This window comes from Triturus cristatus, chromosome 6 (assembly GCF_964204655.1).
Source record: "Triturus cristatus chromosome 6, aTriCri1.1, whole genome shotgun sequence".
NCBI classification, from domain to species: domain Eukaryota; kingdom Metazoa; phylum Chordata; class Amphibia; order Caudata; family Salamandridae; genus Triturus; species Triturus cristatus.
The window spans coordinates 1,086,005,608-1,086,021,939 of record NC_140589.1 but is presented as its reverse complement, the minus strand read 5'-3'; the positions used below and the strand labels follow the sequence as shown (position 1 = coordinate 1,086,021,939).

General features: G+C 45.3%; 1 protein-coding gene across 3 annotated transcripts in view; it reads left to right on the top strand.

Annotated features, from left to right (window-relative positions):
- Nucleotides 1–16,332, top strand: part of OSGEP (O-sialoglycoprotein endopeptidase) — an 871,251-nt gene that overhangs the window by 91,514 nt on the left and 763,405 nt on the right. For all 3 annotated transcript variants that reach the window (XM_085611966.1, XM_085611965.1, XM_085611967.1), the window contains exon 4: nt 12,551–12,726. In XM_085611966.1, coding sequence (XP_085468092.1) covers nt 12,551–12,726 — 176 coding nt within the window. The remainder of the gene's footprint in view (nt 1–12,550; nt 12,727–16,332) is intronic.

Sequence of the window (16,332 nt, the reverse complement as noted above, 5' to 3'; positions counted from 1 at the left end):
GTTGAGAAGCATGTTGTCGAGTTTGGAAAGAGATATCGTTCAAATGTAGCTAGAACATCAGCACACGAGTAGCACCCAGCTATTAAACGACATTAAGATACAGCTTGACGAATATCACTAGACCGTGGATAGTGAAGTAAAACACCTTGGCAAATATGCAACAGCTAGGGTGTATGCAGAGGGTGAACACCCAGGTGCCACTCAGGTGGCCTTAATGCACTCTAAGAGAAGCAGGGGTGATTATAGAAGTTCAAGATGTACTATGGTTCAATACAGAACACATAGCTGAAAGGTCCCATAGATACTATGCTGATCTGTACAGTTCATGTATTACCCCAGATGACGAGGCCATTGCTGACTTACACACATGACTTGGCTTACCACTGAACATGGAGAGCATCTTATGGCACCCCTTGACCCCTCGAAGGTCTGTACTGCACTTAAAAGCATGCGCGTTGTAGGAGCACCTGGCATTGATTGCCTCACGGTGGCCTTCTATAAGACCTATCAAAAACTAATAATACCCCATCTAGTCACGCTTTGAGTAGATAGTGGAGGCCGATGCGATGCCACCCTCCATGAAAGAAGCTCTGATTGTAACTCTTAAAGCCAGGTAAACAACATAATAATTGCTTACAGACCCTTGTCACTGTTTAACGTTAACACCACATTATTTGCTAAAATCCTGGCGAATAGGCTTGCTCCAATTGTGCTAGTGGTGGTTGGCTCGGAGCAGGCTGGATTTGTGCCAGGTCGTAGTATCACATATAACCGTAAAACATGGTTTGGTGTTCTACAATGCATTGACCTGGAAGTGAGGGCTGCAGCACTCTTCTTAGACGCCGAAAATGCGTTTTTACTCTGTAGAGTTGGACTTTGTCGGATTGGAGTGGGCGAAGTGTTTCTGCGTTTAGTTACTGTTCTATACAGGCCCTGCAGCCAGGGTCTGGGTAGGCAATTGTGTCACGGCCCCTCCCATGATTGCAAGAGGTACTCATCAAGGCTGCCCTTTATCGCCCTTATTATATGCGTTTGGTGCTGAACCTTTGGCATGCGCCCTTAGAGAGTATCATTGGCATAGGGGGTTGCGTTTCCCTGGTTACTGTCATAATTTCGGCATACGCAGACAACACACTGCTGTATGTTCGCGACCTGGAGAGAAATCTCTCCCCAATACTCGGGGCACTGGGACAAGTTCATTATTTTCCTTCTAACTCCCTCCATAACCCAGTTGGACCTAAAGTTTCCTCTGCAATGTAAAACTGATTCAGTAAGATACCTGGGCATAGAAATTCATGCTGATCCAGCGATAGTTATGTCAGATAACTATGGGAAAGCGATACACATACTAGAAGATGTTGATCGCTGGTTGAAATTGCCATTATACTTATTCGGGTGTATTGAACTAATGAAGATGGTAGTACTCCCCAGATTACTGTTATTGTTCCAGAATATTCCAATGGTTCTACCACGGACTTTGTCGCTTTACGCTCCCTGATGATCAAGTTGGTTTGGGCTGGCAAACAGCCAAGGGTTTCGTGAGAAATTCTTACCTTGCCTGTGGACATGGTTGGGGTTTAATGTGCGGGAACTAGAGCTATACTATAGAAGGCAGCACAGAGCTCACTATTGGCTCCATGGCCTGCACGATTTGCCACATTTAAATCTATATATATGTAGAGAAAGAGAGAGAGATGCTGCAGATCCTTATACTCTACCCAAACACTTTTCCGAGACCCGGTGAGACGCCACAGTACATTTGACTCATTAAACACCACAACCGATGTTTGGCATAGCTTAATGGTGAAACAAGCTTGCTCCTTATTATATTCCCCACATATACTACTGGAGTGATGTTCATGGTTCCCGGTGGGAAGGGAGAGAGGTGTAGCACAAGCCCTAAATGCATTAGGAATAACCAAAATGGGAGACTGAGTTGTAAATAGTTGGGAGTCCGTTTTAGAAGGGGCCCATGTGCCGACTGTTGATATGGATTATGCAACACTGCGGAATGTCAGCATTGTCGTGTGCAATAAGCCGGTTTTGTACACACTGCATGGTACTGCCCAGATGTGCTAAGGTTTTGGAAAAAGATCTTCCACGAGTTGGAAACCATGACTGGCTTTTCCATAGAACCTGACCATGTTCCTAGCTCTGAGCTTCGATAAACCAGTGAATAAGAGTGTTAGGAGACTTGTGGCCATGGGGTTGCTTCTTGCCAAATGTTGTGTGGTGATTTGTTTGGCTAGGGGCCCTCCCCCGACTTTAGAGGACTGGCACACAGACATGGTATACTCCGACACACAATCTGACATATACAGTAAACTGCTCCCTCCCCAGAGTCGTTCCAGGGGCTTTTGGGGTCCATATCAAATGTATTTAGTAGGCAAGGAGATGAGTGTGAAGACTTGCTGTAAATTATTTATCCATTACATACTATATGTGCTAGAAGGGGAAATGTTTATGCCTCGGATAACTTTAATCAACTTGTAGGAAAGCTGTTAAATTCTAATTTGTCTATTTGCCTTGGTCTCGATCTGCTTGTGGGAACTACATGGTGACTTATAACTGTTGTGTCACTTCATGTTACTCTAACACAGTACAATGCTTAAGATGTCGTGATGTATTCAGCCAGATAATGATTGTTCTACTTGCTAATATATAACCTATATATAAAAAAAGGCTTTAGCTTTAAGCCACAACCTACTTTGAAACCTACCTCTACGATGCACGTCAGGAGGAGTACTCTGTTACCTTGTTTAACATGGAATGCTACTTGCACCGCAATCTTTGATTTCCAAATGGTGCACCATTTAGCTTTCTACATGCACAACCTCACTTGATTATGCTATTCCCATGCTATGTTCCCTCACAGGTACACAGTTACTCTGAACTGTGTGTTCGAGGCATATGAGCTGCAGATCACACACTTAGGATAGTAGATCGCCATCTGGTGTTGGGCTCGGATGCTTGCAGGTTGTTGTTGTCTTCAGAAGAAGTCTTTGGTCACGAGATGGGTGACTCCTCCCTTGGAAGACAGTGCGCATGGGCATCAACTCCATCGTTAGATTGTTTTTTTCAGCCATTGGGTTTGGATGCAACTTTTCCGCTCCGGTTGGAAATATCAATTCCAAGCTTTTTGAAGCGCAAAACCTTCATTCTCGACATCGATTCATCGGCTCGATTCCGGACGTCGAGGCGGGCCGCTGGGCCTATCCACGCCATGAGGCCTACGGCTCATGGAAAGGACGCCTTTCAAAAAATGCCCCCAGTGTCGAGCAAAATTTCCGCACAGTGACCACCACAAAGTCTGCAACCTGTGCCTATCACCGGAACATGACTAGTCCAGCTGTCCAGCCTGCACATCCTTTCGATCCAAAAAGACCATTCGAGATCGAAGGGACCGACGACACATCATGGAACAGAGACCAGCTCCGGAACCAGAGGTAATCTTTGAGGGCCCGATATCCCGGAAGAAGAGTCCGAGGACCTACAAATCATCTCCGAAGCAGACGTCTCAGACGACCCCATCACTCCTGGGCAACGTTGTACTGCTGCCCCTGCCCCAACCCCACCAAAACCAAAGGCATTGGTCCAAGACTTCGCCTGCTGGCCCCAGTCGAGACCGAAAACACACTTCAGAAGCCCCGCCTCCGGGCTCTGCTCCGAAGAAATATAAGCCTGCAAATAGCTCGGGACCGAGCAAACCACATGTCATTGTCCAACCGGCACCCTCAGCACCGAAGACAAAAGACAGCTCGGCACTGAAATCGGCTCCAACGCCTTCGGCCCTGAAAACACCAAGGCCGATAGATAAACCGGCACCGAAGGTTCCCAAGCCTACAAATACACCATCGTCTCCGACACTGACATCGGCACCGAAACCATCATCCGCACCGAAACCACCGGCTAAGGACTCTCATACGCCTCCTAAAGCCAAACAATCCACCGATCAACCAAGGCCTGGATCGGAACCGAACAAATCGGTACCAAAGACTGTTCCTGAAGAACAAGAACTTTTTCATCCAGATCCCAGGCAGAAAAAGATTTATATCAACCCCAAGACTGGACATGTCACTGCAGTGCCATGTAAAAAACGGAAACTGGACACACCATCTGCCCCAGTTCCTGTAAACAGGAAGGACTCTGCAACATCTCCTATCCCTCCTTCCTCTCCTATACTACCTTCTATCCCACCCCCTCTGCCTACACCACCCTTACCTATACCATCTCCATCACATACACCACCTCCACAGGATGATGATGATGACCTAGGGGGTGGGGGTGACCCTCATGATCCGTTCACGGATCCAGACACCTCACCATTGCATGATTGGCCATTCCCTTTACCAGACATGCCTGACCTTCAGCCATATCCCTCAAAACCATCACCTCCTGACGATCACCTAGGGTTTGGCCAATTATTAAATAGAGCCGCACTATACCACGGCGTCACAATGCACTCAGATGCACCAGAGGAAGACTTCTTATTAGACACTTTTGAACAGTCTCAAAAGTCTGTACAAATTCTTCCCATGATTAAAGGAGTCATAAAACACGCCCCCGAAGTCTTTAAAGACCCCGTTCGTGCCAGAGTTCTCAACCCACGGATCGAAAAGAAATATAGGCCTGCCCCTGAAGATCCTAATTACATCAAAGGGCAACTCCCCTTGGATTCTTTGTTTGTTTCCAATGCTCGGAAACGCGCCAACTCCCAAACCACAGGAGATACACCACCCACAGACAAGGAATCCAAACTGTTAGAAGCCTCTGGCAAAAGAGTAGCAGCACAAGCCGCTAATCATTGGTGTATTGCCAACACCCAGGCCCTACTAGCACGCTATGACAGGGCCCACTACGATCAGTTAGAGACTCTCTTACAACATCTGCCAGACCAATATACAACCCAGGCAAATGACCTTATTCAGGAGGGAAAACTTATTTCAAATGCAGCAATTAAATGTGCGCTTGACGCCGCAGACACCGCCTATAGAGCAATTAATACAAGTGTGCTACTTCGACATGCCGGGCTACGCATTCCAGGCTTTAAGCCAGAGGTACAAACTACCATACTTAGTCAGCCATTCAATCAGGAACAGCTCTGTGGGCCAGCAGTAGACACTGCCCTGGAAAAAATGAAGAAGGACACAGACTGCTAAGTCCATGGGAGCATTACAGTCTCCCCAACCACGTGGCTCCTTTTGGCGCTCCTTCTATAGAGGAGCCTCCAAAAATATGGGAACAGACACCTCCTCTACATTCAAAACCGCTACGCAAACATCCCCCAGTAGAGGCTATTTTAGAGGCGGATACAGAGGAAACAACAACAAAGGTAGAGGTCGAGGTAATCACAACACTCGCACCTCCCCTGCCACAAAACAGTGACTTTCCTCCACTCCCCACAGACCATTCCACTCCGGTCGGGGGACGACTAACACAGTTCCTACCTGTCTGGAACTCCATCACAACAGACAAGTGGGTAAGACAAATTATCCAGTATGGATACTGCCTAGAACTCACCACTAGACCCCCCCCACATACCACCCAAACAGCGTTCCATGTCGCCAGACCATCTTACACTCCTCAAACAAGAGGTTCTCTCATTGCTTCAGAAACACGCAATAGAACCAGTTCCCTTAGAACATCAGGGTACAGGAGTATACTCACTCTACTTCCTAATCCCCAAAAAGGACGGGACTCTAAGACCAATGCTAGACCTCAGACCCCTGATTCTGTGTATCAACTCAGATCATTTCCACAAGATCACTCTTCAACAAGTGCTCCCACTACTGCAACAAGGCGATTTCTTTGCCACACTAGATCTCAAGGATGCCTACTTCCACATTCCCATACATCCTGCCTGCTTTCTCTCCACCACATAAAGGCAACCCCATTTCCAAATCTGGGATAGCTAGGTGGATAGTTAAATGTATCCAAATATGCTACCACAAAGCTGAACGCACACTAACGGTTCCCCCTAGAGCGCATTCCACACGCAAAATAGGGGCTTCCATGGCATTCTTAGGAAACATTCCCTTAGAAGTTATTTGTAAGGCAGCCACATGGTCTACAACACACACCTTCACTAAACACTATTGTGTTGATGTACAGGCGAAGCAACAAGCTTCTGTGGGTCAGGCTGTCCTTAGAACTTTATTTCAAATTGCTGCAATCGATACAGGTGACCACCGCTAGGGGAGATACTGCTATATAGTCTATCCTAAGTGTGTGATCTGCAGTTCATATGCCTCGAACGGAATATGCTACTTACCAGTATGCATCTGTTCTTGGCATGTAGAGCTGCAGAGCCACACACGCCCACCCTCCTCCCCAGGACCTATATCTGTTCCAGCATTGTCTTACTTAGACACCACACATGGACATCTCTCTCTTTTCTACAAACTCCATCATTTCCCATCATGGCAAAAAACAATCTAACGATGGAGTTGATGCCCATGCGCACTGTCGTCCAAGGGAGGAGTCGCCTATCTCGTGACCAAAGACTTCTTCCGAAGACAACAACAACCTGCAAGCATCCAAGCCCAACACCAGATGGCGATCTACTATCCTAAGTGTGTGGCTCTGCAACTCTACATGCCAAGAACAGATGCATACTGGTAAGTAGCATATTCCTTATCAATTTTGTCATCAAAGATGTCTTTTATCATGTATGATGTAATATGTGAGGTCATACATGGTGCATGCTGGAAGCACAATTTAGCACAATAAACAGTAACTTATAAACTTCAGAATTTTAGAAATTTGTTTTGGTTTGTAAACTTTAATTTTATTCTACGTTAAGACCAAACCATAACACCACTTCAACCTTATTACTAAAAAATATAACTCCTCTTCCTTTGGTCTTTGTCATGGAGTTAACAAGTAAAATTCCTTTCTACTGTTTTGGGCACTGGTTTACAGAATACAAAGCCCATGCCTGTTGAATTTGCCCTGAGGTCTGCATTAATACCGCAATTTATTTTGAGGTTGCAAGCAACAGGTGGTGCTTATGGAATAGCATAAGGAATACTTAGACTTATTGAAAGGAAGTTTACCAGAAATTAATGGGAGAAGAGAGCTCTTTAGAGCTGTAACTCCCAAACTTTTTAGAGGTGAACAACACTTTTTTTTAAATTACAAACTTTCACAACCCACCAACCTTTAATGGACATAAGGAAGGACGATTTTTGTTTTAATGTAACGAAAGCATAGTGTGGTAGTGCGTTGTGTTAGAGAGCTCTTTATCCATTGAAATGGCCACTACAGTTTTACTGATATACTATATAGCACACAAATGATTATTTGTGCTAATTGGGTTTTTGTGAATAATTATTTAGGAAGCTGGGTTTCTGTAACCCCCCAACTTTTTGCCAGACTACTGATGCACTTTGACTTGATGTGCCCAGGGTCCCTACCAATCTGGTTCCCAGGGCCCGTGTTCTTTCCCAAAACTGTACTTTGTACCCCCAATTGGCACCTCTCTGGCCACATGTAGGTCCCTTGTAAAAGGTACCATGGGTACCAAGGGCACTGTGGCCAGGGTTGGCCTCTAAGGGCTGCAGCACTTATTGTGCCACCCTTTTTTTTTTTTTTTTGTTGAAACATTTTTTATTGTTTTCTTACACAGCAATACAACAATCTACTCTCAATCCCCGCCCCAGTCCGGAAATACCCGCTTATTGTGCCACCCTTAGTGGCTCTTTATACACACACACACTGCCATTGCCGGCTGCATGTTTTGATGCAGAACTAAGTGAACAGTCTTCATGGCACACATCCTTGTGTGCCATGCCTACAACCCACTGCCCTGGCATAGGTCAGCCACCCCTCTAGCTGGGTGCACTATACCAGTGGTGAGGGTACAGGTGCATGAGCCCTGTACCCCCTACAGTGTCTAGACCAATTCTCAGACATTGGAAGTGCAGTAATGCCATTATGAGTATATGGTGCTTGGAGTTTGTCATTTCAAACTCCAAAGCACCGTAATGGCTTTACTAAAAACTGGTAAGTTTGGTGTCAAACCTCTCAGCACATTAAACCCACACTGATGCCAGTGCAGGATTTAATGAAAAACGCAGTCAGAGGGCATCTTGGAGATGCCCCCTGAAAAACGACTTGCCTCTGGAGGGTTCCCTGACTGGTACACACTAGCCTGCCCCCATGACACATGTTTCTGGACCCCTGGGGTGGGAGCCTTCACTCCTTGAGCCCAGAAACAAAGCCTTTCCTGGGCGGTGGTGTTCACACCTCCCCCAGGCCAGCAAGAGCCATCTGTGGCAGGGGTGCTTCAAAGGCCTTGCCGCCTTTGTAACGTGACCCCCATCCTCTCCTGCTATCAGGAGCAGGCCCCCTTCCGGTCTCCCTTCCTTTTCGGCTGGAAGACAGGCGAGAAAGGTTGTATGTCGTTACAACGCATTCCATTGCAACGCATAACCTTTACCACGAATATTCCTTTACCACACATTCCTTTACAACGATTTTCGTTGTAAATTTATGCATGGTAAGGGCATACTCTTGGTAAAGGTTATACCCCTCCCCTGTACCCTTATGTGACCCCCCCAGCCCCCAATCCTTCTTATATTTACCCCTGCCTTAACCCTCAATCCTCCTTTTTTTTAAAATTTATTTATTTTTTTAAACTAAAATTCCCCTTACCTCTTCACGTCGTCTCCTCTCCACCTTCCTTGGTAACGTCGTATGTTGTAAAGAGGAAGTGGAACTTTCTTTCCGTTTCCTCTCAAAACGACGCTGATTGCCTGCACTTCTCGACATGACATCAGGTGAGTGTTTTTTTGGGGGGAGGGAGACCCCCCTACCCCCTCCCCCAGCCCCTTTTTTTTTCCCCCACTCTTTTATTTTTTATTTTTGGGGGGAGACCCCCAATCCCCCTTTTTCTAATTTTAGCCTTTACGACCCATGCCTTTACTACATATCTCGTAGTCAAGGTATTCGTGGTAAAGGCTTTCGTGGTACCAAGCATGCGTTGTAATGCATGCGTGGTTATGGTTTGCGTGGAAACGGCTGCGTTGTAGTGGCCGTTTCCTGGCGAGAAACATTAGCACAGCCCACAAGGTGTGCCCACGTCTGCCAACCCTCCGATGGAGGAGGCAAGGTGAAGCCCACTCATCAGTGCCTGCCATCTTGCAGATGGCAGGCACTCTCCAATCGGGATTAGGGATTGTACCCACTCCCCCACGTGGGGTGAGCACACCAAGGGTGTAGTCACCCTAAGGTCAGTAGCCCATTGGCTACTGACCTCGAGACACCTAAAACGCCGATTTCCGGCAGAGTTCCGCAACCTACGAACAAGAAGGACAAAAGTAGACGCCCAGCAGAGGAGACTGCAGAGAAGAACGGATTTGGCCCCAGCCCTACCGGCCCGTCTGCAGCATCCGTAGACCCTGCACCAATAGTCTCCTTGTCCTGCAGCAAGCGACCTCTGGATCCTCTGAAACCCCTGGGAGGACTGACTGCCTTCAACAAAGACCGTAGCTCCTGTGAACAGCAGCTCTGTTCAAAAGAAACTCCCAAGACACTCTGTGCCTGCTGAAGGTAAAGAAACCAGATGCCTGGAACCACCACTGCACCTGTTGCCTACAGCACGAGTTCGAGTGGCCCACTGGTCCCAGTGAGATCACCCAGCGCACCAGAGTCCGAGTCCACTGTGGGTTGCCCTTCCAGGACTCCACGATGTCGCCTGCAGCCTCTGCACGGAGACCCACCCAACCGCGAGTGGCCCGGTAAGGTGAAATCGGCCCTCAAAAGACACCCTCTTTCATCCAGCCGCTCTGCACCCTGGAGAAGAGAACCCGAGGTGCATCTACGTCCCAGAGCCTTCCAACATACTTGCCCAGCTGTTGGTTCCTCCTGGAAGTCTTCCTGGACCGAGCCTACAGCCAAAATCCCAAACCAGCAACTCCAATTGAAAACAGGACACCCGAGATGCCAAAACAGCCCCCTTCACCTCGCCGCCCCTGTGCTGCTGCGGGTGCACCTTTTGGGCTAAACTGGATCCCCCCCTTGCCCGGAGCTTAAGTACAGGAGCTTTGCTCCCACATCCTTGTGGCCTGCTCGTGAGCAGCCACTAACCGGAGGACCCTATCTCCCACTGGATAACATTGGGCGTCAACACTCTGCACCCGACCGCCCTAGTGCCGCTTAGGGTGTTCGTAGTGCATCCTGGACCCTGGGGGAACCCTGGTTCTAACCCCAGATTACCAACTCCCACAAACAAGTACTTACCTTTAAACCGATAACTTCATTTCCTCCCATAAGATTACATTGACCGCTTTTCTTTGAAAATTATTTTAAGTCTGGAGTTGGTTTGTATGAAAACCTGAAACTGCAAATGTACCAAAAGTGAATTACTCAACTTTTGTCTAGGAAATGTCTCATTGTGATATCTAGGCATATCACACTGATTAGCAAAAGTAACTTAAAAAATAAAACCCGAAGGAATGAGTATTGTAATCTGAAAAGTAACTCTGATTATTGACTTGCCTGTAAATTAACCAACTGCATTTGAACGTGCATTCAACTGTTATTTATTACATAAGTATTGCAAAGTATTATTTCACTTACCTGAACCAGGCCTGGCTTGGTTCGAGAACTAAAATAACTAAATAATATTTATTTATACAAACACATTGGTCTGAGTTCAGTCTTTGAGTGTGTGATATCAACATCACCCTCTGATAAAGCCTTACTGCATGCCCACACTACCACAAATAGAGAGTAAGGTGCTATCTACTTTTTCCTCTGCTACCTTTGGGGGTTCCACTGGACTCTGTGCACACTATACCTCATTTTGGTATAGTGTATATACAGAGCCAGCTTCCTACAATTTATCATTGGTGCATTACCAAGTAAAGTGTCTTGATTTTGTTTTGATCCTATTAAAATCTGTTTCCAGCACACATCAGAATAAAAACGAGCATTGACAAAGCCAATGTCTTGCCTGTGAGAGCTGTTGGCTTTGGCAGTGTTGTGTAGTCATGCTCTAGAGCAGCACAGATGCTTTGCAGTGTGGCTAAAACTAATTCTAAAAAGCGCTCTGATACAGCCAGGGCTTATGCACTTTTGTTTTTTTAAGGTCATCAGCACTGGGTGCATCATAGTCCTTTTATCATTATGTTTAGCCATGCTGCACAGCGGCCATGCTACTATACAGCATAGCTACAAATCATTGCCAAAGTCTGCAATGCCCATGCTGTGTAGCGTGAACAAAAGGCAATGGCAGAGCCAATTGTTTCATAGATTAAACCTATTGGCTTTGTCCATGCTGTTTGGTCTCAGCACAACACCCCTGTGATTCTGAGCAAATCCGTTAATCTCTGGTGTGGAAAAAAAAAAAGGACAGTTGGCAAAAAACAAAATCTATCACGTAAAGAAAGTGATTACGTGACATCTGTTGTCACCATAAACATCAATTTTAAAGGAGAAAAGGAATTATTTGCAAAGTGTGTGTGTGGCATACTAAAACATACTTACAAATGGCAAGAGATTCAACAAGGGAAGAAGAAAAACTAAAAATAATCTTGCAATCACAGCACAATTGGCAGAAGGACAGCAATCAAGCTGAAACAATCAGTATATGGTCCATGCTCCAGCCAAAAGAATAGGAAGTGAAGCCGCATGCGCTGGTCAATCAGAAGGCAGCATATAAGAGTCACTATAAAGCCAACGAATGTTAACCAATGGGTGGGCTTCAAGACCCTTGTTATATTTAAATTCTCTCTCAAGCAAGAGTGCATGCGCTGTCATATACGATATCTAAAAATGTGCTGCTTTTTTGCTTTACTAACTGCATACAGTTCATTTACCGGTATTCAAATTTTGTTGTATCCAAAAAACATCATACAGCCTTTTCCTTTAACGCTCCCTGTACTCCAGCAAGATTGTCTCATAATTCTCTTTAAAAACTCCTCTCACTTGGCAGTCAGGAAGAAAAGTAAACTCCAATCCATGTTAAATAAATGTGCGGAAATCTGTCAGAAGACATAGCTTGCCTTTGAGGCACCAATAATGTTGACAAGATAAAGACGGAATTTATTTAAAGACATCTTTATTCATTGCTCGTACTTTCCTGACCAACCAAAAATCAGCTTGTGATCCAACAGTAGATCGTGACCCACAGTTTAGGAGACGTTGCTTTAGAAGCATAGGGAATTAGAGAAAAATTGCAGTTGTCATCCAAGGTAAGAAGGATTTTCTTCTATGAAATCATTTTTACTTTTACTTGTCTGCTATTATTTACTGTTCCCTTAAAAAAGGGATGCTTCTGGTTGAAAACTATGTAACTCGTGTAATGTAATATCACAAATACGTCCAATAGGACAAAGATTTTTCTGTACCAGCATGTAGTGCCTGTTTACAGTGCCCCATTAAATTCAATGGGGTAACCCTGTGTCCCTCCGAACCTGGGTATTGATAATAAAGTTTACAGATGGTTCTGTCGAGTACCCGACAGAACCATCTGTAGACTTTATTGTTTACAATATACTGCATAGTGTACTTGCATGAAACCTGAACTAAAACGTTTATTTCACAGGTCCAGGAATGGGGGCACCATTGCTCACTGCTGCAATTGTAGCCCGTACAGTTGCTCAACTGTGGAATAAGCCACTTCTTGGGGTGAATCACTGCATTGGCCATATTGAGATGGGACGATTGATCACAAGAGCACAGAACCCAACTGTACTCTATGTCAGTGGGGGTAACACCCAGGTGAGTATTAAAGAGCCCTCTTTAATTAATTTTGAAACAGTCCACTATGAAGTGGACTACTTTTACCTACATGTGATAATTTAGCTGGTAATAAATGTGCTTATTTGAGGTCACAAAAATCTCAAATTGAACAGGAAGGTTTAGAGGTATTTTCTTTTTAACATTGATGACCCTGAAATTATAGCGTTATCTGCATACTTCCGATATAATATTATTATTGTTGTTATTATTTATTTTTGTGTTGTGGTCTGGTGCTGAAACTTTCTGGTCGAGGCATATGAGCTGTAGATTGCATACTTTTGCATAGATCGCCATCTGGTGTTGGGCTTGGGTGTTTTTACTTTTGTTATTGTAGAAGTCTTTGTAGTCTAGTCACGAGATGGGTGACTCCTCCTTTGGTTAGTAGTGCACATGGGCATTGACTCCATCTCCAGCTTGTTTTTTTCTGCCATCTGGTTCGGATGTGATTTGCTTCGCTCCGGATAGGTGTTGTTTTCGATAGCCCCCAACGCGCAAAGCTCTCACCGTTCGACAGTATTGTTTCGATCGCCATCGACGCGTATCCAAAACGCAACAATCTTCGAGTTCAGTCGTCGACGCGGGCCGTTAAGCCGATCGACGCCATCAACCAGCATATGTGAAGGACTCCGTTCCATAAAATGCAAGTGTGGGGCTAAATTCCCACACCCAGATCTCCACGAGGTCTGCAACCTTTGTCTCTCTCCAGAACACGAGAATCAACACTGTCAGGCCTGTGATTTCATTCAGGTCCAAGAAAACTATACGTGATAGCCGGGCTCGACGTCACGAAATGTCCAGATCAACAGTCTCGGCGCCGGACAACATCTTCGAGGCAGGCCCCGGTGATCCAGACCAGAGACAGGAGATGAACAAGCCAGCATCTCCGAAGCCGACGAATCAGACTCAGAAGACCAGACGATTACTCCAGGTCAACGTAGCATGAGTACTGATGTCAACGCCCCTGCCCCAAAAAAACACAAGGCTCTGGTAACACCTTCACCTTCGGGTCTGGGTTGACATCGTGACAATACTTCAGAAGCCCCGCCTCGGTCTACAAAGCCTTCAGGCAGCTCGGGATCGAGCCAGCCACATCACGTTACCGAAAAATAATCTTCAGCACCCAAACACAAACCCAAGTTGCAGTTGACACCAGACTCTTCGGCACCAAAAGAGAAATCCAAGGTCCCGCCCACACTGGACTCTTCAGCGCCGAAACAAATTCAACCCAAGGTTTCGGATCCGAAAAAGCAGGCCAAAACACCACTCGGAGCCTAAGTCCTCTGCACCAAAAAAAGACCGTGCATCAAAAGAGCCGCTTCATCCAGATCCACCGGATCCGAAGCAAAAGACACTCCATATTGATCTCTGGCCAAGTCACCTCTATACCACCTAAAAATAGGAAATTGAACACCTTAAACATCTGAGATAACCTTTAAGAAAAAAGACTCAGCCACCTCACCTATGAGGCCTTTCTCTTCACCTCCACAGCTTCCAACCATAACACTCTCTCCAGCACACTCTCCCGTGCCTCCTCTTTCACCTGCACCATAAGATGATGATGAGGATATAGGGGGTGGGGATGAGGACATAGACCCACCACATGATCATGACGATACTGACGATGACACACGCAGTATCCCACCTCATGACTCTTGGGAAGATTATAATGTCCCAGATGTACCTGACCCAAATGTATATCCCTCTAGACCATCCCCTCCAGATGACAACGTAGTGTTTGCACAACTGATCAATAGAGCTGCACAATATCATGGAGTTCAACTCCACTCAGACCCCCTGGAGGAAGATTTTTTATTAAAGACCTTCTCGCAGCCTCAAAAAACAAATACTCTCCCAATGCTAAAAGGGATGAATAAACATGCCCCTGAGGTTTTTAAAGATCCGGTCAGGGCTAGAGTGCTCAATCCTAGAATTGAAAAGAAATACAAACCAGCTCCAACTGATCCAGCTTAAATTAAGGTTCAACTCCCCCTGGATTCATTAGTACTGGCAAATGCCGGTAAACTGGCAAATTCCCAAACCACAGGTAATGCCCCTCAGCCAGACAAAGAATCTAAACTATTGAACTCATCCGGTAAAAGGGTTGCGTCACAGGTGGCACATTTTTGGCGTATTGCCTATCATTCAGCGCGAGGGGCAAATTTACATATTCTCCCTATGTCACAGATTCGTAATCCCAACAACTCATTCATACACTCATTTATTGGTGGGGCCCATAACACCAGCACGCACTTGTCTCATTTGAATCCGTACACAGGAGAAAAAGCGCTGGACATGTGGATACCTTATTATCTATCAGGATTACATTTCTTTATATTATATACATGTGCACCTATAGAATCCTGACCTTAACATCAAGGCACTCCACCACTTGGTTGATGGACCAATTAGTTGGACTAGTTGATGGTGAATTAGAACCAGCTAAAACACAATAAAGCCTAGGAAATCTCATTATTTTCTGTACTCCATTGAAGAATCACAACTCATTTATTATTAATTCAAATTTTGTTTATCTAATAATAATTTTCTCTACATTAGCATTTAGGCACTTCAGGTCATAACATAAATTCAATATTATTTAAAGGAGAAATCGAACTTTTGATAAATACGCATAGATTTAGAAAGTGCATTTAATAGTTACCAAATCTCAAATGTTGGCGACCCTCAGATCAAACAGAGAATTATCTGAATTCTCTGCTACAGTCTCCGGGATAACTGTCCGACCCTCAGGAACGATCAAACCATCATATGAAATAACATCCCGAAAATCAAAGAAACCCAAGGTAAACCATGGAAATCTTCATCAGCTCAACGTAGACCCACCGCCATGAAAGATCAGCCCAATGAACCACCCCCTTTGGCGGATGAGGGTATTTTATACCCTTTTCCCTCTTACTTCAGATCAACATGAAACAATTTAGGGGCAGAGAAATGTTCTGATTGGACAGTCCGGGGTCAATTTGCAAGGCTTTCAAAAAGTTCCAAGGGTAAACTGGTTCTTCACGAGACTTGGCATAGCAAAGTGAAAATCTTACATTATTCACTTGGTTCACAGGCGAAAGATCCATAAGTAACGTTCGGATAACGAGCAAGCATCGTTTATACAGGTCCTCCGTTGTCCCCTTGGAGGTTCACACCGTCCTTCATTTGGCCACCCTCCACGCACATATCCTTGACAAGGAATATGGTGTCGCAGAGCTGAGGTCCCCCGGAGATCTCCAGAGCCATCCGATTCTGCGCAGAAGTCATTGCGCTCACATGACGGCGGCTTCATAGGACCTCCATTTTAATTACTGCGGCCTAGTAGGCCCGAATGCCAACTTAAGCAAAAACAGACATAATAATTAAAATAGAGAATTGAAGATTCTAATGTTTATTCCCACTCTAATCCCAATGTATATTAGTATTCACCTAGCTTGTAGCAACATTTAAAGCAATAATACTCGCCATTCTGCAGTACTGAAAGCACAGACCATCACAAAAGCAACATAAATCATGCAATTTTTTACTTCACAATCTAAAGTCAGTTTGCGTACTATAGCTAATTAATTAGCTGTTCTGCCATGC